The 26280-nt window shown below is 46.8% G+C and overlaps 9 protein-coding genes and 1 non-coding gene across 10 annotated transcripts; 5 read left to right on the top strand and 5 right to left on the bottom strand.

The window, feature by feature from the left end:
• Positions 1-1007: 1007 nt before the first annotated feature.
• On the bottom strand, positions 1008-1845 carry F4813DRAFT_288958 (uncharacterized protein). Its single transcript, XM_049240594.1, has 2 exons — positions 1087-1845; positions 1008-1024 (listed from the first exon to the last, which is right to left on the bottom strand). The coding sequence occupies exon 1, from the start codon at positions 1618-1620 to the stop codon at positions 1159-1161; it is 462 nt and encodes a 153-aa protein (XP_049094797.1). The 5' UTR covers positions 1621-1845; the 3' UTR covers positions 1008-1024; positions 1087-1158.
• A 643-nt stretch (positions 1846-2488) lies between these two features.
• F4813DRAFT_400542 (uracil phosphoribosyltransferase-domain-containing protein) lies at positions 2489-4570 on the top strand (the record flags this gene model as incomplete). The annotated part of the gene is made up of 1 exon (XM_049248280.1): positions 2489-4570. One exon carries the CDS (start codon positions 2489-2491, stop codon positions 4568-4570), a length of 2082 nt encoding a protein of 693 aa, XP_049094798.1.
• Positions 4571-4727: 157 nt separating this feature from the next.
• On the bottom strand, positions 4728-6339 carry F4813DRAFT_376662 (uncharacterized protein). Its single transcript, XM_049245152.1, has 5 exons — positions 6012-6339; positions 5739-5955; positions 5422-5665; positions 5303-5366; positions 4728-5243 (listed from the first exon to the last, which is right to left on the bottom strand). Exons 1-5 carry the CDS (start codon positions 6312-6314, stop codon positions 4911-4913), a joined length of 1161 nt encoding a protein of 386 aa, XP_049094799.1. The 5' UTR covers positions 6315-6339; the 3' UTR covers positions 4728-4910.
• Positions 6340-7407: 1068 nt separating this feature from the next.
• Positions 7408-8058, top strand: F4813DRAFT_394283 (NUDIX hydrolase domain-like protein; the record flags this gene model as incomplete). Its single annotated transcript, XM_049247538.1, has 1 exon — positions 7408-8058. The coding sequence occupies one exon, from the start codon at positions 7408-7410 to the stop codon at positions 8056-8058; it is 651 nt and encodes a 216-aa protein (XP_049094800.1).
• Positions 8059-8935: 877 nt separating this feature from the next.
• F4813DRAFT_383708 (phosphoglycerate mutase-like protein) lies at positions 8936-10568 on the top strand (the record flags this gene model as incomplete). The annotated part of the gene is made up of 4 exons (XM_049245976.1): positions 8936-9202; positions 9258-10202; positions 10269-10344; positions 10384-10568. 4 exons carry the CDS (start codon positions 8936-8938, stop codon positions 10566-10568), a joined length of 1473 nt encoding a protein of 490 aa, XP_049094801.1.
• A 37-nt stretch (positions 10569-10605) lies between these two features.
• Positions 10606-12046, bottom strand: F4813DRAFT_289011 (protein prenylyltransferase). Its single transcript, XM_049240595.1, has 3 exons — positions 11991-12046; positions 11901-11936; positions 10606-11846 (listed from the first exon to the last, which is right to left on the bottom strand). The coding sequence occupies exons 2-3, from the start codon at positions 11907-11909 to the stop codon at positions 10644-10646; spliced, it is 1212 nt and encodes a 403-aa protein (XP_049094802.1). The 5' UTR covers positions 11910-11936; positions 11991-12046; the 3' UTR covers positions 10606-10643.
• Positions 12047-12988: 942 nt separating this feature from the next.
• F4813DRAFT_400544 (WD40 repeat-like protein) lies at positions 12989-15448 on the top strand (the record flags this gene model as incomplete). Its single annotated transcript, XM_049248281.1, has 5 exons — positions 12989-13562; positions 13613-13655; positions 13702-14108; positions 14154-14782; positions 14861-15448. The coding sequence occupies 5 exons, from the start codon at positions 12989-12991 to the stop codon at positions 15047-15049; spliced, it is 1842 nt and encodes a 613-aa protein (XP_049094803.1). The 3' UTR covers positions 15050-15448.
• Positions 15449-16050: 602 nt separating this feature from the next.
• Positions 16051-17594, top strand: F4813DRAFT_289076 (microtubule-associated protein). Its single transcript, XM_049240596.1, has 4 exons — positions 16051-16226; positions 16304-16429; positions 16630-16847; positions 16923-17594. Exons 2-4 carry the CDS (start codon positions 16340-16342, stop codon positions 16972-16974), a joined length of 360 nt encoding a protein of 119 aa, XP_049094804.1. The 5' UTR covers positions 16051-16226; positions 16304-16339; the 3' UTR covers positions 16975-17594.
• A 703-nt stretch (positions 17595-18297) lies between these two features.
• F4813DRAFT_t143 lies at positions 18298-18417 on the bottom strand. The gene has a single exon. It is a non-coding gene; the product is annotated as a tRNA-Leu (tRNA).
• A 2079-nt stretch (positions 18418-20496) lies between these two features.
• F4813DRAFT_289124 (LIM-domain binding protein-domain-containing protein) lies at positions 20497-24317 on the bottom strand. The gene is made up of 7 exons (XM_049240598.1): positions 23319-24317; positions 23034-23242; positions 22125-22568; positions 21726-22034; positions 21344-21658; positions 21262-21288; positions 20497-21166 (listed from the first exon to the last, which is right to left on the bottom strand). The coding sequence occupies exons 1-7, from the start codon at positions 23617-23619 to the stop codon at positions 20678-20680; spliced, it is 2094 nt and encodes a 697-aa protein (XP_049094805.1). The 5' UTR covers positions 23620-24317; the 3' UTR covers positions 20497-20677.
• Positions 24318-26280: the final 1963 nt, after the last annotated feature.

Genomic DNA, 26280 nt, shown 5'->3' on the forward strand with positions numbered 1-26280 from the left:
ACCCTCTTAGGTTTGCTTGCGAGGAAGTAGACTCAACCAGCGGAAAAGTAGAACCTCAAATTTCACTCACCATGTTTGTCCCATGCTCTATTTAATCTTTTAAGCCCGTTCCAAAAGTCCCAGGCCCTCAATTCCTATTGAATTTGTCCCTTTTCAGGGGCTGGCCCAACCCACACAGAATTGCACAGCTGCACTGTATTTCCCATAAAATGACTATGTTGGGTTATTCGTGACTTTGGGGCATATAGTTGAGTAGATTGCTGTCATATAGTAGTGCCACTATGCTCACGATGTTAGTAGGGCTTTATAGGGGAATATTCGCACTCCAATCCGCAGCTATCAGTTACGCCTTGATAGGGAAAATAGCAAGAGGTATTTAGTAATAGAGTATGTAACAAGAGGCTTTTGTAAAACAGTCTTATAGACTATTTTGGGGCAAGATTAAACTTTTTATACAAGATTTTGATACTAATATGGCTTATTCATGAGAAGCACTAGGTGGGTTGATTTGTTTAACTCCGTAATAGTATGTACTGAACAATTCAACCCCTATATAATTCATAATAAAGCTCTAACAATATCCAATCATACTATTGATGTCATAATCAAAATAGGGGAAGAAGCAACCGAAAAGGTGGATTATTAGGTTCGTCGAAATTATTATTTCACGAGTAACGTCTGAGTGGTTGAGTCTTCTTGCATACACCATACTCACTTAGAAAATTTATTCATCCTGGACTGAGAGTAAATGGTTCTATCTATATTAGTCTATAATCTATCTTGTACCAGCTGCTTAATAGATTGAAGAGTAATAATAGAACAGGTTGTTCAGCCCTTGATCATTGTGAATCATAGGTAGCCTCCCCATATGTATAAAGTATCTTCCGTTCAAGATAAACCCCACGAGCCTGCTATCAGCCTCCTTGAATTAGATCGCAGGAGGAATTGAGTTGGATTTCACAAGGCCAAAGACAACGTACACTTGCCCCATAGCCCAGCAAGTCTAACCTTCCATAACCTGCTCCTAAAAGTCGAGTGTTAGACAAGTAAATCCAGTGGCATGGTTTCTCCAGAGGGACAATTTACCTTGCATCGTATCTATGGCTCTTTCCGATCAACTGCAGCGCACATAGAGTGGTGTATACATCAACAACACCACTACGGGAACAGAGGCCAAACTCGTCGTAGTCGGCGTCCAATACGCTTGAACTTTCCCTGATCGATATGATGACGGGAAGCGACTTCATCTAGTTTATTATCCTTAGACGGATTCACAACCTCGCGCACTATATCGTGATTGGGAGCTTCGCAGAGGAAAGCAGCCACCCGATAGAACGCCCAACGAGATGTGAACTTGGCCAGCATGTACGCATACACGAGGATGTGGCCGACGGAAAAGGGAGGAAGCGACCGCACGGGAAAGCCGTCGTACTTAGCGCGGCTAATCGAGAAGAATACGTCTGCAGTCTCGCTGAGCTTCTCCAAGGGTGTGTTGGCATTTCGGCGTTCCTGGAGCTCTTCGCGCAAGCGGTCCCGGTGCCATGATAGCGGCGATTGACGCTGCAGGCCGAGGAGTTTGTGCCATTGATGTAGAAGTTTCTTGGCAATCGTACGAGCCATGTTTGCCTTTTCTGTGGTCAAGGGTTGAAGCTTGGATATTGAAGAGTGTTTAGTTAAAGAATATGTAGTGGTTAAAAACGAGGTCAAGTGTCGGCGAGTTAAGGATTCTTAATGATTCACGCGTTTAGCATAGACCACCTCGTGTATAAGTGTAGAGTCAGGCGTGTTTGCGCACACTGTTCGCCTTTGTTCATGAGGGACAGTTTTTTTTTCTACAGATTTATTAAATTCATCGTGGTTGAAAGTGAACTGAAAGTGATTGGACAAATGTCTAGGTCGCACAGGGAAAAGCATCGAAATCGCAGATCATCTTGTCCCTCAAAGATGACGTCTAATTTAATATTTACGCCACCATTCGGGAGAATACTTCGGGAACATACGTACGGCATCTGCATGATTCCGCAGCATCTTCTTTGATTGAACAGTGGGAATACAACTGTATTGTCTCTCAAGAGCTGCCTATGGACCTAGCTATTATACAGGAGAAAGTCTGTGTTTTTTCTAAGCAATGAAAGGGGTTAGACACTGGATAGCTATACTTTATCTACTGTCCTAGACAAGAAATTGGTTCATGAATATGAGTAAATAGGTACATGATCGTGACAAGATATTGGTAGAACCTTGATGTCTTAGGAGCCTTGCAGGCAAAGGCTACAAGGTTGACGGGGATACGCACATACCCGTGGGCAGATCTAGGGTTGAGCGGGATAATAAGCCATATGTAACTCCAAGCTACAACTGCGAATATCCTACGCCCTTACTTATATCCCTCTTTTATACGCAGTTGTAAAATCCTAAAGACTTCATTAGCCTATCACTTCTACCAAGAGCCCCTTGATATAGCTTCAAATATTAAGAAATTCTCACCATGTCAACTTCGTCTGCTAATCCTGAGACTAGCCGGCCATCAGGGCCTCAGACTCTAGACTCGTCATTACCGAAGCCGGTGATCATTGGCCTATACGGAGTACCAGGATGCGGAAAGTCATATTTACTCAAAGAACTAAAACGACAACTCATCGCAGAATCATTTGATTTTTATGAGGGCTCCGAGGTGATCAGTTCTCTTGTTCCAGGAGGCCTTGACGCTTTCAAGAAATTTAAAAACTCTGAAAAGGAGCATTATCGTAAGCTTGCCATCGACCACATTGCACAGAGCTGCTCTATAGCAGGACGTGTCGGAGTTGTTTCCGGGCACTTCATGTTCTGGGAAGAGGGCGAACATGGTGGACAGATAGTGTGTACACAAAAGGATTTGGAAGTGTACACACACATTCTCTACTTGAATATCAACCCCGAACTTATTTCGATATATCGGTCGGGCGACACTGGAAGAGCTCGCCCATTAGTTTCTGTCGAACACTTATGCAAATGGCAAGAAGCCGAGAAGACTCAACTGCGTCAACTCTGCTACGACAATGGCATTTTATTTTCGTCGATATCCCCGAAAGTGTGGCTACCTCTCTCCAAGATCTCGATATTGATACGAGACTTCCAGTCCCATACAGCAAATATGAATCTTGCCCGCGCCACAGACAAGCTAGACGACATCCTTGCGAAGGATGCACATCAACTGCATACAATGCTAGTACTGGACGCCGATAAAACATTAGTTGCAGAGGATACTGGAACGCTGTTTTGGGAAATAGCTTCGAGGCGTCATCCAGAGCTCGCAAACGATGTAGCACTGAAGACAATATTCAGCAGCAAATTGGGGTATTCCTATTCCGCTTTTCGGCAAGCTGCCCTGCTATACGAAGAGAGCTTTCGTGATGATGCGTTTGACCTTCTCTGTGAGATGGTAGCAGCATCGGTGACTCTACGGCCAGAATTTAGATCACTTTTGCAGAGGGTGAAGGAGGATAATCACGTTGGCGCTTTAGTTGTTACTTGTGGTCTACGGCAGATATGGGATAAGATCCTCCGAATAGAAGGTCTATCCGGAGCAGTGAAGGTTATCGGCGGAGGACGTATCTCGGATGGCTTTGTCGTTACCCCAGAGGTCAAGGCTTCCCTAGTTCTTCATCTCCGATCAACCTACGGACTCCATACTTGGGCCTTTGGGGACAGCCCACTAGATTTGGCGATGCTCGTTCAAGCGAATAAAGCTGTCGTTATAGTTGGCGAAGAGAAATCGAGAAGCAAGTCGATGGATACAGCTTTACTAAAGGCCATTGACAATGGCCTTCAAGCTTACCAGGATCTGTTGCCCAGAAATGTCCCATCACGACTGGATACCAGAAAACTCCCCTTGGTAAACATTTACGACCCAAAGTTTATCGATTCCATCTTCTCCGGCCCCTTGAATAACAATAGCCACGAACTCCGTCTAGTGCACGCTACAGAGAAGCGGTCTGCCAAATTATTAATGACACCTATGCGCAATGCAATGGTTGCTGGTCACAACCTCAGAGAAGCTCACCAAAACGCTGGGTGGTACTTGGCAACTGAATTCTTATCGGAGCTTGTCGGCGTCGAAGAGTACCCCATAGATCATGTCCAGGGCAATAAGACAAGCGGCCATCGGCTTCGCCACGAGCAAGATACCCTAATCGTCCCGTTGATGCGTGGTGGTGAAGCCATGGCTTTTGGTGTTAGTCGAGCCATCCCCCTCGCCCGATTTGTCCACGCAAGCCGCCCGGACGACATCAAGGCTGACCATCTTCACAATATCCGCACCGTAGTCTTAGTCGACTCGGTTATCAATAACGGCGGCACGATCGTAGAATTTACACGGTACGTGCGAAAGCTCAGCAGTGGAGTCCGCGTCGTAGTAATCACTGGGGTTGTTCAGGGGAAGTCGATCTCTCCAGGTGGTCAAGTATCGGAGTACGCTCGCGAGGCAGGGCTGGAACTCATAGCCCTGCGCGTTTCGGACAACAAGTACACGGGAAGCGGCGGCACTGATACGGGCAATCGTCTCTTCAACACGACGCATCTTTCGAGATAGTACTCTAGAACTTGTAATTATGCAACATAACTACACGCTTTTACTTCATGATCGGCCGATCAAGTGACTATAGTCTAAAGAATTCAGATTGTTAAGGAGAAGTCATGTTAAGTAAATCTATTAAATATCAAGTTTAAGGAGGTATGGAAACTAAACAACGGTGTTTTATTCCTTATGCTATAGAGTATGATGTTATAGATTAAGAGGTAGTTGTGGTGTCAATTCCCACCGTTCTTGCTGTCTAATGCTATTAAGATGCTACTATATCGCCAGACATCCTGCTCTATACTCATCAGGGTCCGGATTATCACTATCGTCATCACCGTTACTCTGAGACCTCTTAAGTGCTACCAGTCTCGGCATTATACATTACGTTAGCTATCCTCTGCTGTATTGCCCAGTCTGTTTCTCGTTCGACGCCGTAATCGCCCCTATGAGAAACCCAGTTACGAGCGGCTATTGCTAGGTCGATGAGTCCAGGCTGTCTCCCTCGGTCTACCACTCGACAACAGTATATAAGATCTATAAGTTGAGCATCGACGCCACGAGCTATTAAATCGTCGCGGGCTGTGTGTAAGCTACCTGCAAAGGTCTCAAAAGTTCCGGCGCCAACGGTTACTACTGCTGTTTCGTTCATCATTTCATCTTCTTGTAATACAAGATATTGCATGACCTATTTCAGGGGTTTAGCGATTTATATAAGGCACGGTTCGTAGGAATGCTCTGTCTTACCTCGCCGATATCGTTAATATTTCTTTGGGGGCCAGTACGATCAAAATCATCAAGCGAACGAGGACTAAATGTATAGTTAAGCGTGTTATACCTCACAGGTGCTGATGTCTAGTACTTACTCGCTAGGGTCCATTAATGCCGCCGTTCCAAAATCCAATAGCTTCAATACGGGGCTCATATCATGCTCAGGGTGTTGGAGTTCGGGCACGAGACCTCCAACCGCAATATTACTCCTTGACAAATCTTTATGGGCCAGAAACCCAATAGGGAACTCCCGGAGACTTTCTAGAGTGGCTGTAGATAGATTTACTCGGCCATCTTGCTGAGCACCACAATACGCCATTTCCAGACAAAATCTGATAACTAAACGCGGCCCCAGAGTTAGTTCGATAACGAAGAAGACCAACTTCAGCCTTCGGTGACTGGCTAAACTTACGACACATGAAAAATCTCCATAGTAGACGGCAGGGAAACAGTTCCCCTCCATATAGTTCGGTATGTCTTTCGACCAATCGCGTTAATGGACCATTCTCAATAAACTCTGTGAATATCCAAGTCCGCATCCGGTGCGGCGCGAGATCGTATGGCGTCTGTCTAAGCGGATCATCGTTTACGTCAAACGATTGGATGATATGATGGCAGTTGCGCAACCTCTATATTGTAAATCGTAAGTATATAAGCAGAGAAGCTCGAGTTAAAATACACGCACCTCCAGCCATTGCTTTTCGTTAGCAAGCTGCAACACTTCGTCTCCTTCATCCTCGTCATCTTCGTCGTATGATTTATTCCCGTTAAGATCGACATCTATATGACAGATCTTCACCGCGAATGTCCATAGACCACCTTCGTTGTGGTGTTTGACCTTATATACAGAACCGTTAGCCCCTGAACCAATTATGCCTTCCCATTGGAACCTATCGCTGCGATCGAAAAATGCTTTTATTCGTTCTGCGACTGCTTCGGCACCCCCTTCGCTAAACCACGACATCTGGTTCCCGCTCGACCCTGACATGATTGAATTCTCGATCGACTCGATCGAGAAATGCGGCTAGATCTTACCTGGCTTCCTCGTAGTGACCATATACGCGAGTCAATCCTTCACTGCTTTGTCTTCATAACATAACAAAGGCTTTGACTTTCCAAAGAGGGTATAGAGGCGCATGGTGTACAAATAAAGACACTCCGGATTAGTATCTATGTAATATGCCCGCTGGCCAAAGACTGTGGCGTTTGTTAATTAGTCCTGAATGAGATATTAAGATAGGGGTTTGTCAGGAACAAAGACTACGATACATATTGCCGGGTGTTTTTTTTTTTTAACAATCTAGAAAACACAATCTACTCGTAAAAGTTAGCATGTACTAAATAATAACAATTCAAGTCCATTTACAAAGTGATTTAGCGTAGCTATACGGCATTGAGCTTCAAGGTTATCCAATTCGAATCCGCTAAACACCAAAGCTAGGACTCTTGTAACAACTCTTCAGCAAATTACCGCAATATTAACAAGTCTTATAGAATTATACCATACTCTATTTGTTATTATTAAAATTACATTTGCTACGCCCACTTTGGTTGGTATTTCAGTGGCTGGTCAAATAATAGCCAGCCCTTAACCTAGACTGCTTTAATCCATATCACTCACTTTTTACTCTACATTTCGTGCCCACTACAACAATGAAATATTATATACAGATGCAAAGTTTACCTATCTTGCTAGTAATACTTAATAAACGAAAGGAAATGTTAAAAATTATCTATATAATTGTTAACTTACATTAATAACCATTTGATTATGCCGTAGTTATACTTAATTATCTAAACAATGACGTAATACTAAAATAACTAACCTACCTAGTTACTACTTATTGTTTGCATTTCTATATATAGGTAACTAAGCCATCTCATCCACAATTACACAATCTCATCCTCGCAATTCCGATAATCATCCAACAAGATCACTAACCTAGTGAGTCCAAAACTCCATGGGAAAAGCCCGCCTGCTCAAAAGCTGGACTACTCAAACCCAACATCTTGCTACGACGACACCACGCTCATTCTCAGCCACCCGCTCCTTAGCACATAAACCCCCCTCGCCATTCAAGATGTCGCAAAAGACCCAAGAACCCGTCATCAACAAGATTTCAGAACTGCCCATCGAACAGGCAAAATGGGTGACTCTCAAAAGAGTCGACTACACAGACCAGGCCGGCAAGCAGCGCACGTGGGAGGTAGCGACGCGCAAGACGCGGGGCAAAGCGGGCGTAGACGCCGTCGCCATGGGCAACATCCTCCTGCACCCGTCGCGGCCGGCCGCCACCATGCTCGTGATCCAGTACCGGCCGCCGCTGGACGCGTACACGGTCGAATGGCCGGCGGGCCTGATCGACGCCGAGGAGACGGCCGAGCAGGCCGCCGTGCGCGAGTTTAAAGAGGAGACGGGCTACGACTGCCGGGTGCTCGGCATCAGCCCCGTGCAGGCGGCCGACCCGGGCATGAGCGACGCGAACATGCAGATGGCCATGGTGGAGGTGCAGCTGCGCGAGGGCGAGGGCGAGGGCGAGGGCGAGGGCGACGACGACGAGCCCGAGCAGCGCCTCGAGGACGGCGAGTACATCCAGCGCGTCGTCGTGCCTCTCGGCGAGCTGTACGATCGTCTGGTCGAGTATTCCAAGGCCGAGCGCACGATCGTCGCGGCGAAGCTGTTCCATTTTGCGGCGGGGATGCACTTTGCGCAGACGCAGAAGTATTTTTGATGGTTTGTTGACGCATACCTACCTCATATACCTACATACCTATGTATGAAAGAGAGGGAGGGAGGGAGAGACCTTGACGTGTTTCCGCTATCGCGCTTAATTAGATGCGTTCGGCATGAGTACCTCCTAGCCTACATACCTAAGATACCATAGCTTGCCATAGCGTTAGTTATAATAAGAGAATTATACTTACAAGTTAATGTACAACTTGGGAATCTTCTGGTAAGTACCTAGGTACCTATCTAATAGTAAATAAAAACGCCATAATCCAGTAACCTAGGTTAAAAAGGTACATATCATATCCCTGGCATGCAGTGGTTTATAAGAAGTAGGTAAATCTAATCTCCAGGCCATTCGAGGCGTTGGGCTGGCATCCCCAACCAGTCAGCTTAGTCCTTGCGAGAACGTGTGTGCTTACAGGTAGTTAGTTAGTACTACCACTTAGGTTACATATAGTGAAGTCATTAAAATGAAGCCCCATCAAAGCGATACTTTCGGGGCTGGTAGCACAATACTACATATGTAAACTCCTTTCTTAATACCTACCTAGGTAACTTTCTTCATCAAGGACATGTAAACTCACTAACCCTACATGCATGTGGTAATGGGATTCTAAAATAACACACGCTAGGTAAACAAACCCATGTCTGCAGATGAACCTCTATACATAATAGTCGCTACCACGTGGGGGGATCAAGTAGGTAGAGTCGCATTTTGACGCCGACAAGGCCCTACGTCTACACATCAAGTACTTAAAATAGCTATGCCATTCCGACAACAAGGGATTACTCTTGCATTAATCTTCATTTCCCTCTACGCTGCACTAATCATCGCATTGCACTACTCTGAATTGACGGAAACCCGACCAGCCACCACCATGAAATCGTGGTTCTTGAGTCTGTGGTCTATAGCGACAGCTACCGCCGCGCAAAAAGACGATTTAGGATGGTACCCTCCAAGCAACACGTCTATAAACAACTTAACTGCCGCTTTGCGTGGCGAAGGGGTCTACGGGTTCATCTTCAACACCTCGGAGACGCCAGATGCGCAGTATGGGACGTATAACTGGTGCAACATGCCGCATGTTCGGAAGACAGAGTACGTCAAGCCGGCAAGTGAGTATAAGCTTAGATACGTCGAAATAGTTAGTCTGAAGCTTCTACCATATTGTCCTAAGGCAAGCGACTAAGCCCAGCTAGATCCAACGACACCACAAGCGAACTCCATACGCGAGCAATGCTTTCCCGGTGGAATCTTACCGTTGGGACTGCGACGACCAAGGACTGTATTACTACGGGAGCCCCTTCGGGAGCAACACCAAGCAACCCGCTGAAGTTTATTGGAAGGGCTATATATCACCGACCAACCCCTTTACGCCCTCAGGCTGGATCGGGACTTGCCAATTCCCCCAGATAACTTCTGCGGGGCTCGACGACTCCTGGATCCACGGTCGAGACCTTTACGAGGTCTACCACGACCTGCTCGGGTTTCTCCCCGGAAAAGACGAGGACTGGAGAGCCAGCGTGACGTATCGTGTGACCCAAAACGTAATCACGAGTCAGGTCGCCGGCATGTTAATCAACGGGATGTGGGGAACGGCTAAGGCCGTACCGCTAACTATCCAGGGGGCCGGAGTCGACAGCCTCGAGCCGCAATATAGTTGCGGAGTGGGCAGCAATCTATTCAACACGATCAAGTCCTCCTCTAACGCGGCTTGGGAACACCATCTAGAAGCCGCTACAGATTTGTTTAGCAAGTTAGATAACATATCCGGGGTGTCCCCGAGCGACTCCGGCTTCCACGCGAGTTTCGACCACTACTTCGACAACCTCTCCGCGCGACAGTGTCACGCCAAACCGCTGCCGTGCAAGCTAGAAAACGGCGCGAATTCGTCTATATGCGTTGACCAGGCGACGGCTGATACCGTGTATCGCATGGGACAGTGGGAGTATTCGCAGATATACCGCGATTCCCATGCTTCGCTTGCCGCGTCTGCTACTACGTACGGTGTCTGGATTGCGGAACTGAGTAAACACCTACGAGATGTGATAGCTGGCGAGGGTGGGCCCATCTACTTCCACAATATCGCGCACGACGGGTCCATGAGTCGGTTACTAAGTATCCTACAAATCGATGTTATGGTGGTAAGTTGCTTTGTGTTATCTTATTACAAAATCGAACAGGGGATTGCTAACGCGAAATATTCCCAGTGGCCCGGAATGGGTAGTGAGGTAGTGTTTGAGTTGTACGAGGGAAAGGAAAACGCGACGACATCTCGAAACTCAAGTACATCCAATATACGAGCTGGTAAGGGGCAATCAAAAGGGATATATGGCGGTAAGTTTGTCGTAAGGGTTTTATTTAGTGGTAAGCCGCTCAGATCCTCGAACCCCAGCCTCGGCCTGCTAGATATGGTACCAGCAGAAGCCCTACTGGCTTATTTCGACGGGCTAGTAGGGACAGATGCCAGCTTGGTCGTAGGCAAATGTAATGGTACATTGCCTGTCTAGAGAGAAATCGAGAGGGAAACCCCACATCTTGTCTCATGCATCGAGAACGTAGCAGTAGCATCAATAGTTGGCTACTCAGGGCTGAGCAGCGCTCAGCTGCTTCTCTACATCATCCCACCTACCCGCCCGCATTGGATCCAGGGCTCGGACTTTTGCTAGCCACTTTGCGGGATCTTCAACCTGCTCTCCGAGACCCTTCAGCGCGATTGTATATTCTAGTAAAGACTCGTAGATCCATTTCACGTCCTCATAGTCTTCCAGCAAGTCCTTGATATTATCAATCTCCTTCTTTACATAGGTCACCCGCTCCGTTACGGTTAGAGCTGGTGCTATGGTCGGCTTGTCGGCGCGGTTGACGATCTGCGATACCATGTATTGGTGGTAATACCAGAGGCTCTGATCTTCGGGTCCGACATTAAGAGCTTCTCGGACAAGATCAAGTTCTGCTTCGAGGAATGCCCTCCTTTCGACGTCGTTGGCTCCGCGTTCGTCAAGCAAACGTAATATCAGCTGACTTCGGGTGTGCCAGGCTGAGAAGTTAGATAGGTCAACATTAATCATTCTTGTGGTGTAGGCGAATTCGTTCTCGACCATGCTCTTGCCATCTAGCGACGGACTCTCGAGTGCAGCCACCACGTTCCTCCTGTAGCCCCATGCATGAAAGTTGCGGCGATCCTTGGTCAGCATCTTAGACGCCAGAGCAAGTTCGGCCTCCCAGATATTGCGCGCAGTCGTCGCGGGGAGTCGTACGATGGCTTGCTCGAGAAGCCACCTACGGTACTTCCATATCCAGTAGCACTTGGGGTATTCTAGGAGCAAAGGAATGGTGAATGCAAGCTCGGACTGCAACGTGTTGACATCGGCCTCGACGTCTTCCCTTCGCTTGCCCTCAACTGTAATACCATTCTTCCCAGTTGTCGGGGAGTCTCGGTATAGCGGGGTCGCATCCGAGGAAGAATGAGAGGAGTAGTCTGAAGACGGATTCGTAGTGTCGTTCTGAGAAGTATTCAGTGACGCCTTCGAGAGCGATGATCCATCCGAGGGTACGGAGAATAATCCAGAGATTAGACAGCGGCGACGGACGTTCCATATTGTGTAGTATTCGGGATTTAGACGGAGTAGTTTAGAGGTAAGCTGGAACAAGGCGGAATCGTAGTTGTTAGCCGAGGTTTGAGCGCGGATGGAATCCTCGAGGTCGCGATACTTGCTAATCCTATCGAGATCCTGCCGGCGCTGTTCTTCGGTTCGTGCAGTTCGGGCGGTGCGAGCTGCGCCGTGCTATCTTGCAACTCGTCAGCTATGCCACGCGATGTCTCTTTCCAGTAAACGCACGCTATCCATATCGAAGCTTCTTTTCCGGCGGGGTTACTAGACGAGGACAGACAGCAAGCTGTATACCTATTTCGCATATGATTATATTACCAGTCTTTATCTAATGCATTAACCTAGTATTATGTAGGAGTAGAAGTAAGTTGACGAAATGCCGTCGATAAGATAAAGGATAAAGGGAATAATATCGTAAGGTATGATGATAGTGGGGCAATAATTCCCGTCCTTAGGTAAGCTCCATCAACTTACATAACTTAATTACCTACCTAGGTTAGGTAATTAACCAGAGTAAAACAAACATGTCTCTTTCCTCACCTATATCCTTTCGTGTATCCTTTCTTGTCCTCACATTTATAAATTCATAAGTTGCAGTGAAATAAGTCAACTCCCTAATTTTGTTCATTATATTTGCTCGGGTGAAACAAAAAGAAACCATGCTACCCATTTTATTATGCCTGTCTTCTAGCTTATCATCCCCAAGAGCTTCAATAAAATTCAAATCTGGTATGAGTGCCAAGTTTGTCAAGCACGAATTGTTAGAATATGAAAAGACAATGCCAATATGAATAATCGAAGACATCATTCTACGATACAGCCCAGCTCTTCATTATATTTTTCATACCTTTACTTACACCCAGACGACTAAAGCTATTGTCATCTCATACGATTTCCATGTGAAGATGAATGACAAACTACCAGCTACACGAGCCCTGGGAATTACGAAAAGGCTAACCTAGTTATTGTGATTATAAAACAGCAGGTTCTACATGTCTTCCAAGTTGTTTGAGGAGGTAGTTGCCAGCATAACTCCATTAGTATTATAACCTAAGGTTTCATATGGCTTCAATCGGCGTTCCTCAAAATGGAAACAGTTTCCCGGAATACCTCATATGTAGGCAGTCTTCCTTCTCCTATATTCGCCTCTTCATTCCTTCCCTCACTTCTTCAAACAATGGAGGAACGCTCGTAATCCTCAATGGGCACCTGGCTCGCATACCCACTTCGCGAAATCCGACAATCCCTAATTTATTCTTCTCTCTCGACCTAAGCGATGGTATCAGTAGCTTTCATTATTCTTTCTTTTCCACAACATGCCTATCACGTCACCAGACCGGTTTGTACCATCGTATGTGCCCCTTCAAGATCGCTTTCGAGCTGCCAAGCAAGTCAATGAGTTATCACCATTAGAGCGGATTCATCGTACGGAAAATGCTGCCTCGGATGTCTTTTGCTTTACGCCGAAGCGATCTTCACCCCTTTCTGTCCGACAGGCATCTCGATCCGACGGTAACCAGCGGCGTGTCGGCACCGTCATAGGGCTCCACAGCCTAGAACAACGACAAGTCAGCAACGGTACCGTCTGGTCTGTAGGCGGCTTAGCCCCTGGAGGTGTCGACGACGGGCGCGGGCGGAGGGTGAGCTCTAGCACGAATGCTCGCCTATATGCCACTGCGTTTTCGGATACGCGACCCAAATCCGAAGATGAACAGGAGAAACACGAAGGCAGACTCGCTCTGGCGCTAAAGATAGACCGAATCCAACGGATCTTAGACTTTGACGGATACTCGACGTTTCCTCGCTGTAAGCACAAAGAGAGACTACTGCTGCGAGAAGCCAGGACGACATGGACGGGAAGCGAGTGGAGCAACGACTATTACGTGCCCAGTACGCAGACCCCATGCCTCTCAACAGTTCAGTGAGACTAACGGCTGTAGAAATTCAGAGGGAGGAGCGGTGTCTCCCTAATGCCCCGTTCAAGTGCGTAAGTTTCTCCCTTAGCAATACAGCTGTTGACATCTACCAGGGTCCTCGATGCTCCGGGCCTTCGTGACGACTTTTATTGCTCGGTAATGGCATATTCTCGCACATGCAATACGTTGGCTGTTGGCTTAGGCAATCTGCTCTATGGGTGGTCAGAAGCTTCAGGCGTCACGCTTTTAAATGCAGGACTCAAGGACGGTTCGTGGCTAACTTCGGTGGCATTCTCGTCCGAGAAGGGCGGCAAGTCAATCCTCGCCTTTGGCCGGTCAAGCGGTCTGCTCTCCTTAGTATCACTTTTCGACAGCCTACTCCCTCGCTTCGAGACGTATCATCCCGCACCCATAGCCTGCCTCTCCTGGCGTCCTACCTCTACCCCGCGACCTTCTCGAAACAGGCGCAATCCTGGCGTCCTGGTCAAGACGGAAGACCTCCTCGTAGGCGACGACCTAGGCGACGTCTATTATTACGCGGTTGAATGGCCCGAACCCTAGGAAGTAGCTCGGGAAAACTGGCGCGGTACGATGACTCTACTTGCTCGTATCAAAGTTCATTCCCAGCAGATATGTGGTCTCGCCTGGTCTCCTGATGGCGAACAGTTCGCCACAGGAGGAAATGACAATCTGTGTTGCCTCTTTGCTATTAACAGTCTCACAAATACTGAGCGTGACCTAAACTTGGACCTTTCGAAGCTGTCAATAGCTGACACGCCTAGCGGCGAAGTGCAATCTACTTCACCACAAACCCTTAACCCTGGAGATGGTGCTCCATTGTCATTGCCCGAATTCACGTCTGACAGCCCCGATCCATCATCGGCCTTGAGATACTTTCCGGCTGGCTCTGAGAAACACCGATGGCACCACGGGGCGGCTGTGAAAGCTATCGCATTCTGTCCGTGGCGTCAAGGGTTGATTGCTACTGGTGGAGGATCTAATGACAAATGTATTCACTTTTACCACGCAAACTCTGGCGCCGCACTCGCTACTATCTCGGTTGCGGCTCAGGTTACTTCTCTCATATGGAGCAAGACTCGGCGGGAGATTGCAGCAACCTTTGGGTACGCGCAACCCGACCACCCGTACCGCATCGCCGTGTTCAGCTGGCCAGACTGTCGACAGGTAGCTGCCGTACCGTAGGAGGGAGAACACCGCGCGTTGTACGCCATAGCATACCCAGGTGGTCCGAGCGATACATACCGTACAAAGGAGAGACTAAGGAGTCGCACTGCCGAAGAGGGCTGTATCGTGGTAGCGAGCAGCGACGAGAGCGTCAAATTTCATGAGGTATGGGCGGCATCCCGCAAGGCGACTACGCTTGGCAGCGGTGTTCTAGCTAGGAGCGATATCTTAGAGATGGAGGAAGGCATCGACAAGGAGGGCGAAGTGATTCGCTGAGCAGGGCAAAAAAAAAGGGGGAGGACCATGCACAACGTAACTTGGTTCATGATAAATTAAGAAAGCAGGTCATGTAAGTACATAGTAAAATAGCCCATACCCATCGACCAACGAATGTGGTTCGAGCTTTCGTACTCGATAGTGTCGGTGACAGGTAAGATACAGGAGAAACTTGATACCAACAACCAGATCTTCACCACTAATTCCGAGGTAAAAGGAGGTCGGTCTATCCAACGCGATAAGGATGCCTATCGGATTAGTCATGGTAACGAGCCACGAACAATAAATAATTATACTCCATTCTTTCGACGTCATTCCATTATGCTTCGTCAGAACTCAAAGATTTGGGACCTGTCGAAAGCGTGCCTTCTTTTATTGTGAAGTAGCGATCAAGTGATAGCACGGCGTGACGGAATGATCGGTACCTGTTGTAAGTGCGAATACATATGTACATGTGCCTATCTAAGGTACATAGGTACACAAATAAGTACACAAATGAGTACATACATCCATGTATTATTTATTAGAAGCTTTGGCCACCATCAAGGAAGGCCGGTTCAACTTTATGAGGCAGATCTAACTAACCCTATTTTGGCTCGGTCACGCTTTACTATGTAATTGCTCATCCAGTCACCGGTCACTATGTACATACCTACCTACCTAGGTATGTAATAGGTACCCATAGACTTGCCCCGCTTACTTCCTGCCCCGCCAATACCTAACTGCCTATACAAATGTAATACAGTGGACATCCGCGCACTAATAACCGCCCCGGCAGCCTTACTCTAGTGTAGGTATTGTACCTGCCTCTGCCTCTGCCTGTTAGGTACAATACATGTAGACAGTAGATATTGCACTAGGTTAGGCTTATCGGTAACTGTATTAGTGCAACAGTGGCTCAGTCCAAGTCATTTGAGTTGCTTTGCCATAAGGTACATTATTAACCTAGGTAAATTTGGTCATCAAACCCAAATCACCTGGGCTCTGAGCTGCTACACTACCTACTTGGGGTGCTGCGACCGGAAAGGTTGCCTTGACTCCTTCCCCCCACCGCAGACCAAACTCGTGCCTCTTCAACCTTTAACCTAAACTTCAACACCTTTACCAAACATCCATCCATCCATCATCATCATCATAATCATCAAACAAAGCCACTGAAACGAACACATCTTCTACCGTCTGCCATCTTCTATTTTTCTAGTTCACCTTTCTTATTTTAATACGACCGCCCCTCTTCTTACTCGTCTCCCATAGACCGTCTTATTATCACCAACAAACAACACCGTCAAGATGCGATCAAAGTTTAAGGACGAACACCCCTTTGAGAAGCGCAAGGCCGAAGCCGAGCGCATCCGCCAGAAATATGCCGACCGCATTCCAGTATGTATTCATTTCATTCATATTCCTACATGCATAGCTGTCTTGTCATTTTTATTATCTATTCAACCCTCTCGTCTAGTCGTCTTCCTAGCTTCTGTCGTCATTCTTTCCCCTCTAGCGTCCCGCACTCACCATCTCACCGCTTTGTCCGCTCTTCGATTTCAACCCTCCCAGAATCTAACCAGTATTTCTACGAACAGGTTATTTGCGAGAAGGTCGAGAAATCAGACATCGCAACCATCGACAAGAAGAAGTATCTCGTACCAGCCGATCTCACCGTAGGCCAGTTTGTCTACGTAATCCGAAAGCGCATTAAGCTGTCCCCGGAGAAGGCCATCTTCATCTTCGTCGATGAGGTCCTCCCTCCGACCGCTGCTCTCATGAGTAGCATTTACGAGGAGCACAAGGATGAAGACGGGTGCGTTTACCTCTGACCGCTGTCCTCCAGTTCTCCATGGTGATGACTTGCTAACTGACCAATCTTCTTTTACAGATTCCTCTACATAACTTACTCGGGCGAGAACACTTTCGGCGACGCCGCTTAAGACGTACGCTCTCTCAGATTTCCCCCCCAATGGCGTTAACGGTTTATCTCTGGCTGGACAACAACGATGTGATTATTAGTGGTGATGAATTATGGATAGGGACAGGAATAGTTACGACAGATGACTGATAGGGGTTGCGTCTGTCTGTCTGCCTGGTCACATCGCGTTCCCAAGTGTGTAGATGACAATTAGATGCACCCTTTTTGATTCCATATAATCAATATCAGTGTGGCCTGTCCATAAATTCATCCTATGCAGAGCCTAGGGTGATTTGCACAAACGAGCATTTGCGGTTAGATCCGTTAAAGCATCGCTATTCCCAATGATTAGGGTAACCTATAACCTGTGTTAGGTACCAAGCACCGGACCACCGTACACAGCTTGCGTTCTCCAACAGACGCTTTCTTAGATAACCTACTCTGTGCATAGCTTCGCAGGCCTCCCTCTGGGCACGGTCCTGTTATATATGGTTCCCTTATAGCTTAAAGCGTTTGAATAAACTCCAGCTTCATTTTCTTGAAACAAGTTAAAAACGATATAACAGGTCCTACCTGATACTTTACATACTTAGATACCTCTAATATAGCCACGCTTCAATCACATGTTGCCAGATTATATATATGTAACCACACCCCATGTATTGAATGGTTTCCATGTGTGTAGTTCAGTCTCAGATAGGTTGATAGCCTTCACCCGGAAACGAAGTTCTATTTACTATGTGCTTTTTTAGACTTGCTCCGTCCACATCCGTAAAAGTAGATGATACTTGCGCTTTTTATATCAGACTCGCGAGATTTAGCAGTATCGTGTCCGCCGATCTAGAATCACGAGGACTCTGGAAGAAACTATATTGATATTAGTTCCTTCTCTTATTTTATTATATCCTAAATTATCCTGCTTACTATGGTTTCCATATAGAATATCAGTGCAAGAACCCCTGAGATTCATGACAAGATAGACAATTCCATACCACTCACTATCCGAGCTCGATATTTTTATTGCAACGATACCGGCTATATACTATTTCACTTATTAGTCAAGTTGTATTCCAAAAATATTAGCTGAGGTCCTCTTGTCTAACCCTCCTCCTTCCACGCTGTACATAGGAAATAAGGGGAGGGGTTTAAAGACCAAGTATGTACTTAAGCTTTGTGCACCATTTATCTTTTTAACGAGGTTTACCAGGAGCGAATAATAAAGTACCTATTCCATATCATATCAATGAAGCAATGCAAAAATGATAACCTAAAAATGCACCTCGAGGAAAAGAAAAAAAAAATTATCACATCATTTGCCATTAGCGAATGATGGATGTAGTTCACATGATGAGAGTGGGACTCGAACCCACGCGGATTGCTCCACTGCGAAATTTTTTATATCTTTGAAAGAGATATAATTCAGCTAGACCTGAACGCAGCGCCATAACCACTCGGCCATCTCACCATTACTTCCAAGTGCGGGTATTCACAACTCGCGTTATTTTCTCCCAAGTAGCAACTACCTACTACCCCTAAGTAGTAAGTCGTTTTCTGATATCTTGGTCGCAGTAGTTGTCTGTTTACCTTCAAGCAAGATGAAAGGCAGTGTTTATGGAAGTACGAGTCGAGTCGGGAAATCGTCTTGCAGGTTACCTACCTAGGTAGTATCCCCCGTCGGACTAACTGACTAGCCTACACGCGCTCTCCATGAGCCAACCAACCTTATGGGATGTTTTTTTTATTTCTCTCGAATCTTGATGGGATTGCCATGGGCTAGTAAGGGTTTCCATCATCTATGCATTAGGTAGTTTTGCTAATATCACTTCCTCGCTAGGTAGAGTACTAGTTACCAGTATATATATATTTTTTCTCTTTACGAAGACTTTTGTCTTTTATAAGACTGATCATGCCTCTTAACCTTAGCAAAGCCGATATACTCAAGCTCTTGACGCATCTATTCTACAATTTGTCTGGCTTTGACATCATTATTACTTATCTACGTAAATACCTTGTGTGCCTAAACACCTACTCAAGGACCTGAATATAAACCTTTCCAGCAAATATCCAGGTTTGTATATTTATACGCCAGCTGCAGTGATGATCATATTCTCCGCCGAAATGTCGTGGTTTAGTTTAAATTGCTTTCTTCATACAAATTGTTTAGAGTGAGACCATGCCGTAAGAGAGGTAAATATAAATCACATCCTACTACAACGAATGTGCCAGGAGGTGGAGCAAAAAGCTTGGAAACAACGAAATCATTCCGTAAGGAACTCTAAGCCAACTATATGAACCCGTGGCTATGCATATTGAAGGTATCATTAGTTCTAGATAGCTCATCTAGAATCCTAACAGAACCAACAGCTTACCAAATTTCACAATAGGTAGCTTGTTCTATGTCCAGGCATATCTACATTTTCTAGTAGATAACCTACGCTCGGAATAAATAAGCTAGGTAGTAAATACATTGTTATCAACACAAACAAATACCTTGAGAACAGACAAGTTGAGAGGATACCTAGGCATGGGCTTGTCCCATTTGTTACCCCTTATTTTCGTCGTCTTGTTGCGGGGGACGAAAAGCAAAAGGCGGACTTGTTCTGTTACATATCTAACCTAGCTATTTCATACATTGATATTGTCCTAGATAGATTTGCGCTTAGATTAGTCCGAATACAGAAGACCATGGCGCCGAATATCTTCGGCCTTCTGGCCTTATACCTTTTAAGCAGAGGATCCAAGTAGTATCGAAATGCCAACCTTTTCGCTACCACGCCTATTATATCATTGGGCAAGATCGACAAAGGGGTAATAACTCCAAGCAGATTTCAAAATTGTCCTCGCTTGGATCTCTTCTGTCATGTATTGTCTAACATATAATGTTCTCAGATGTGGAGTTCTCATCCCAAAAAGCTCATGGAAATAATCACAGGTAGGGAAGCTAGTAGTATTATATTCCACAGTTGATAAAACGAGAATAGCTAGTAAGATACAGCGATAAGCAGCAAGGGTGTTCACATCTCAAGTTGATGAGCTATACGGAGAATATTGCCAAATACAATGAGTATCCCAGTTCGAATGAGCGCATCAGAAGATGCGTGTACCAATCCTTGTATGTAATCATATCTCGCTTGCCTCCCAAGAACTCAGCTTGTCCCGCTCTACCCATGTCTTCTTCATCCTGCATCTACTCGCACCCGACAGATTTTGTTTGAACAATAAGAAAGAGACAGAAAAAGATATAGGTTGCACCGCGCATTGAAGGGCGCAATGCGAGGCCGGCTGCAATGTAAAATAATCGTACACGGGGCGGATACTTGAAAAATCTGCTTGGAATTGGCAATAATTCCTCAGCACAGTCATATCCGCATATAATAACCCTTTCAGCGGCTCGAATCAAATGGTACAACCGTGGACTAACGCCGATTTTTCTTTGCTTTCCCCATAGGGAATAATGGTGAAGATAGAGATATCAGGTGATTAATCCGGCCCTGTCAGAAACGTCAAATCGTGGGTGGGAATCGCTCAGAGCCTCCAAACCTTCCTAATCCCCAAAACAATGCAAAATCCTGAACGTCCAGCCGATGTAGTAGTGCGTATAAAGCAACCGAGCCGAGACCGAACAACAGTACGGAATTCCGTAATCAGATGCGACGTCGCTATGCCAGCTTTATTATATTTTTTTTTCTTTCCTCAAACGTGCCTACTCCGGAGGGCGCGAGATATCATGAAGAGTTACCCTTCGCACGCTTTTGTAGTCGAGGTGTTCCGGGTGGCTTCTTGTTGGCCATTGCAACGCCGTTTACCTGAGGGACTCCGATACTCGCGGGTGTTGGGGCGCCGTTTTCTTCCTCGGCCTTTACCGTTGAAGGCCTTCTTCGCTTATTGCTTGCTGGACTTGTATTAGCGCTGGGCCCGCTAGAGCTTGTTCCTTGCTGACTCTGTTGTAGTTGCATGCCAGGTGCTTGCATGTGTCCCTGAGCGGGGCTGCCCATGTGAGGCGAATTGGGAAGCTGCAGATGCGCGGTAGCTGGTGAAGTGCCCATGGGGAATTGGCCAAAACTGGGAGTCCGCGGGTTGGGTGGGCCAGTGCCTTGAGGTTGGCCATTCACTAACGGTTGCTGCGGGGCGTTGGTAATATTCTGGTTGACGTACTGCTCAAGTGCAGCGTAAGGAGAGAGGCCTGGATGCGAATGGTAAAAGTTGAACAATGGCTAAACAATTGTACATGTTAGTAGGAGATATATAGAGCATATAGAGTCCATAGGCGACTCGGTAATATTTTATTGATTGGAAGCATCCAACTCACATTCATCTGTCCAACGACTTCTATGATCTAGGATATACTATGTTAGTAAAAGCGCACAAACTACAAAACGAAGAGCTCGTACCTCGAGGAATTGGAACACGCCTTCTGTGAGACCTATGTTTTGTTTGACGGCTGACGGAGGTAGGTCAATATCCGGGGGTGGATTTGGTGGCGACTTCAATGTCTTCGCCTTTCCCTTCTTGCTCATCTCCGGCGACAATCGCGAGTCCTGGTTATTAACCTTGAGCCATTCTTTGACCCAGTTGTGCGCCGGTCTCGCCGCCTCGGTAACCATCTTCCTCGAGTGATACTCCTCGTGGCTTTGCGTGACGAATTCTAATAGATCTAGTTTTTGCTCGCTGTCAAACTGAGCTCGGAGTATTCCTGTCGCGACGAGCTAATTGCCAAGCCGTTAGAATGCTGCCATACAGGGTTGAATATGTAGGGCAGCTTGTGCAACTTACATGAGAATTGTCGAACCAGTAGGTCAAGTGCGCTCTTTGGCTCTCGATGAAATGGCAACCGTTCGGCAATGGTCTGTCAGAAATGCCTCTCTCGAACGTCAAATTGATCCTTCGGATGCCGCTCTCGTAATGTGTATGAAAGTAGCGTGCTAGCGCAGGTTGTGTTATATCGTACTGCTTATCCGCGTGCTCTTCATTACCTGTGTCACTACCAATATAAAATAGAGAGATTCTAAAAACGCCTCTCATCGAGAAGAATTGCGCTACAAAGCTATTCCAGTACGCAAGGTCATCCTTTGTCCGAGGGCCCTAGGGAGTGAGGCATATTAGTGTTTAGTCTTAAACATGGTTAAGGCCCAGCAAGCCAAGTTCGGTAGGTATAGAAAACTTAGTACTGACAGGATAGGCACTAAGGTGCTCGCCGAACTGAAGCAGCTTTAAGAGGCACTGGCCCTTCATGCCATCGTTCTTTTGCTGTTGTTGTTGATGATGTAGTAACTGCTGCTGGATGCTATTTGGCAGTTGCATATGGGCTGCCTGTAACGCCTGCGGGGTGGGTTGCTGAGGTTGGCTTTGTTGGCCGTTCGGTGGTTGTCCTTGGCCTTGCGGTTGCTGCGGTTGATTACCTTGTGCGGGATTGGGACCTTGGTTCTGAGGTTGGTTCGGTTGTGCAACTGCCGGCGTCGGGGCTCTCTGGGGACCTTGCGAATTCTGTTGCGGTTGCTGACCTGGCTGTGGGCCTTGTTGCTGTTGACCCGGTTGCTGCTGCTGCTGCTGCTGCTGCTGCTGCTGTTGTTGTTGTTGCTGTTGTTGCTGTTGTTGCTGTTGTTGCTGCTGTTGCTGCTGTTGCTGCTGATGCTGCTGCTGCTGATGCTGCTGCTGTTGCTGTTGCTGCTGTTGCTGCTGCTGCTGCTGCTGCTGCTGCTGCTGCTGCTGTTGCTGTGACGGTTGTTGCTGCTGTCCTTGCTGCTGTGGTTGCCCTTGGGGCTGAGGTTGAGGTCCCTGGCCTTGAGGGCCTTGCGGGACCTGTTGCGCCATCGATTGTGCTAGCTGTGCCTGTTGGATTTGGATCTGCTGGGCATTCATCTGTCCGGGATGGCCAGGCTGGTTACCTTGGTGCATCTGGTTATTCGCTTGCTGCTGGGCTTGGTGCTGTTGCATTGCCATTTGCTGCGCAAGCATATGCTGCAAGTGAATATAGTTGTCAGCACGAAGTCTAGAATCGGGATGCTCGAAACGCGTGGGGGTGCGTATAACTACCTGAGCGTGCTGAGGATTTTGATGTTGGCCCTGCTGAGCAAGATGCGCCTGTTGCTGCATATGGGCCATATTGCCGCCGACTCGCATATTTGCGTTGTTTCTCAAAGCTGAGAAATGGGCAGCCGTCATGTTACCCATGTTCATCCCCTGCATATTCACAGGAATGCCCCCATACATCTGCTGTTGCATCATCGCCTGCCTCTGCTGCAACATTCTTTGCTGCTGTATTTGGGCAATCATTTGGGGATTCTGGGTTGCTACTATGGGCTGTTAGCACGATTTGATTGTCGTCAATACGGCCTTGAGCCAGGGTGAGCAAATCTCTCGGCTTACATGCGAATTGTTGCTGTTGGAATATCTGCTGCTGCTGCTGAGGGTTCAGGTGCTGTAGAGCATGGGCATTGGGGCCACCAGCACCGGGAGGCATGGCTCCCATCATGGCCGCGGGATTGACCTGTCCACCAGGTCCGGATACGGCCATGTGAGCAGCCATCTGAGGAGGCATACCCGGCTGAGCTCCCGGTTGGCTTGGGTTGTGAGCCATACCTGGAGCGCCCATAGGATGTCCTGGATGAGCGCCGGGATGCTGCTGCATGCCTGGATGAAAGCCACCGGGTCCCATGCTTGCCATCATTTCTAATAGTGTCGACTATCCACGACGTGGATATCGACGCCCAACCGTAACCGTTGTTTCATACGCTTTAGTTGCTTTTATCCGTCGTCGCGGTCCCGATGTGATTGATCGATCGGCTTTGGTGAGAGCTTTGCGTGCAGCAGTTCCTTGGATTTTTTAATTTCCTTTTCTCGTCCCTCCACGGGCAAACGCCTACAGGCTCCCCCCTCTTTCTACTGGTTATGCTATGGGTGGATGCGACTTGACGCAATGCGATCGCCGATCATGAAACGTGTATACTAGTTTTTTAGTGTCGTCGTCGCGGTTTTAAGGTCAGACTGGAGGCGTAATTCGAAGTTGGAGATGATTAGAGACATATAGATGTAGATCGCGTTGAAATGAGTAGAGTATAGAGAGAAGAAGGCTGATGAGGGATGATTTCGTTTGATCCTAGAACGCGATTATAATAGAATCTCCGGATGCGCGCTGTGCGATAGCACAGAGGTTGCAGAAATAAAATGGCTGATTAGGTTAGCGACAAGATACACTACCTGAGGCTCGCTCCAAAGACCGATCACTTTATGAATGTATCTCGATATGATGATCGTATGGTCGTCGCCGTCGTCGGAACAATTGACCGAGCTACGTCGCTGTTGTTGCTAGTGTCGTTGGCGCGCGTGGGTAGCCCAGCCGGAAGCAAAAGAGGCGGACGTGCACGATGCGATACAAGTGGGTGTTATTAGTTGTTGGCGTTGGCGTCGTGAGATTCGACCCAGGTACGGTATAGTACAGTACTAATCGACAGTAGATCTAGATTGCTAACACGGTGCTATCGTGGTATGATTTTATGCAGTGCATAAGTTGGTGTATTATATTATGATTTTAGTGTTGGTTCGATCTTAAGCAGCAACGGTGAGCGATCTTTTTTTCATTTTCTAGCGAAGTTGTTCCCGATAGTTTGCAACAACGCGGACGGCGGGTAATAGGCTAATAAAAAAGGGCGAGAAATTGGGGGAAGAAAGGGGGACACGGTAAGTAGAAGGCGTGAAAAGTATTAAGTATAAGGTAGGTAACGATGGAGAGAAGAAAAGGAAGAAGAAGAGAGGTGGTGGTTAATGCGGTAGTGGCAGACTGTAAAATTCAGTGGAAGTAAATGAACGAGCTGGGCTGAGCCAGGTAAGGCGGTGGCTATTTTGCTATTTGCAAAAGGAGGGATATGATGAATGAGATGGAATAGAAGGGTATCATAAAACGAATATGCTATTCTCCGCGCCTACGGGGAGACTTGACCCTCTGGATTAGACGCCGCTAGATGGTAGGTACCCTGTATGTAAGTACATACATAGAGTACCTACATGTACATAGGGTTTGGGGGGAGGGGCTTAGAGGACGGGCTGGAACTTCGCGCGCTTAATTCTTTATTCTTTTCTTCGATATGCCTTCTCGTTGGATCCGATAGTCGCGACCGACGAAAGGTGGTACGGCTCGCTGAGTTCGGTAGATTCGATGCGATGATAATTTAGTGACACATTGTACCGAGTACTGTGTAGATAATTTAGTCTAGTGGAAGTGTTGGTATTGAAAGTGGATGGGGGAGAACATGTGTGGATGTATGTAATCCCAATGGATCTTTCTCGCTCTTTGGGTTGGGGGAGGCCCAATAGAGGTGGCAGGTAAACAGTGCGAGATTATCTACGCAGAGATTTAGTATTCACTAAAAGAGTAATGAATATTCCCGAGAGTATATATACTGTATCCAATGCACTGTACCTAGTCCACGTGCGCGATATCAGCATATGTGGTAATTTGACAAGGCCTAGCCCCTGTCTTATCAGAGCTTAACTTCTTTTAAGTTTCGCTTCCTTCCCGACTAGCCCCGATGGTCCAATAGGGGGATAAATAGGTCTTATGTATTGTTGAAGTGTTATAGCAGAGCGGGAGAGTGTAGAATTTTATAGGCTTAACTAGCAGTTATACTTATATAAGATAACGTTTTGGGCTTCATATTGGGCCTGGCCATTCAATTGATAAGTCCTTCGAAAATATCATCCTCTTTCATTTTGTTGCCTGGACATGTATCCATCCAAGCTCAGCATTTAAATATGGAGTGGGAGAGTTAAAGCCATTGACTTGTGTGGCGTGTAGGCATGAGCTTACAGCATGTATCAACTTAGTCGTAGTCATATCTTAACATACTATATGTTCTATACTACACTCCAAGACATTGAATAGCTTGGAATACATACAATACACATCACTTGGTCTCTCATAGTACACCGGTTTGGTTGCTTTTGCTCTTATCCTGTTAACTATAATAGCCATAAGGACTATTGCATCCAGGGACGAGGTAACGAAAGACCAAGGAGATCAGCTTGCTCAATACTGCTTCAAAGAATTATATCCGTTAACTTTATGTCACCTGACAGCCTGATAGATGTAGAAGACAGAAATGAAAAGATGCACAGGATACACACATGTATGAAATGACTAATACTCGGAAGATTGCGGGAAGTAGTATGGCAATAAGACATTACATAAACAGCATCCATACAGTGAATAAGCAATTTGAATAGTACTGTATCCATACACTTTATGCAAGTTGGAATATGTATATTATTTTTAGTGCCCGTGTTTGACAGCAACGTTGGCAGCTGGCAATTGGCAGGAACCTTACCTAACCTT

This window comes from Daldinia decipiens (assembly GCF_022478715.1).
Source record: "Daldinia decipiens strain CBS 113046 unplaced genomic scaffold F4813scaffold_58, whole genome shotgun sequence".
Lineage (NCBI taxonomy): Eukaryota > Fungi > Ascomycota > Sordariomycetes > Xylariales > Hypoxylaceae > Daldinia > Daldinia decipiens.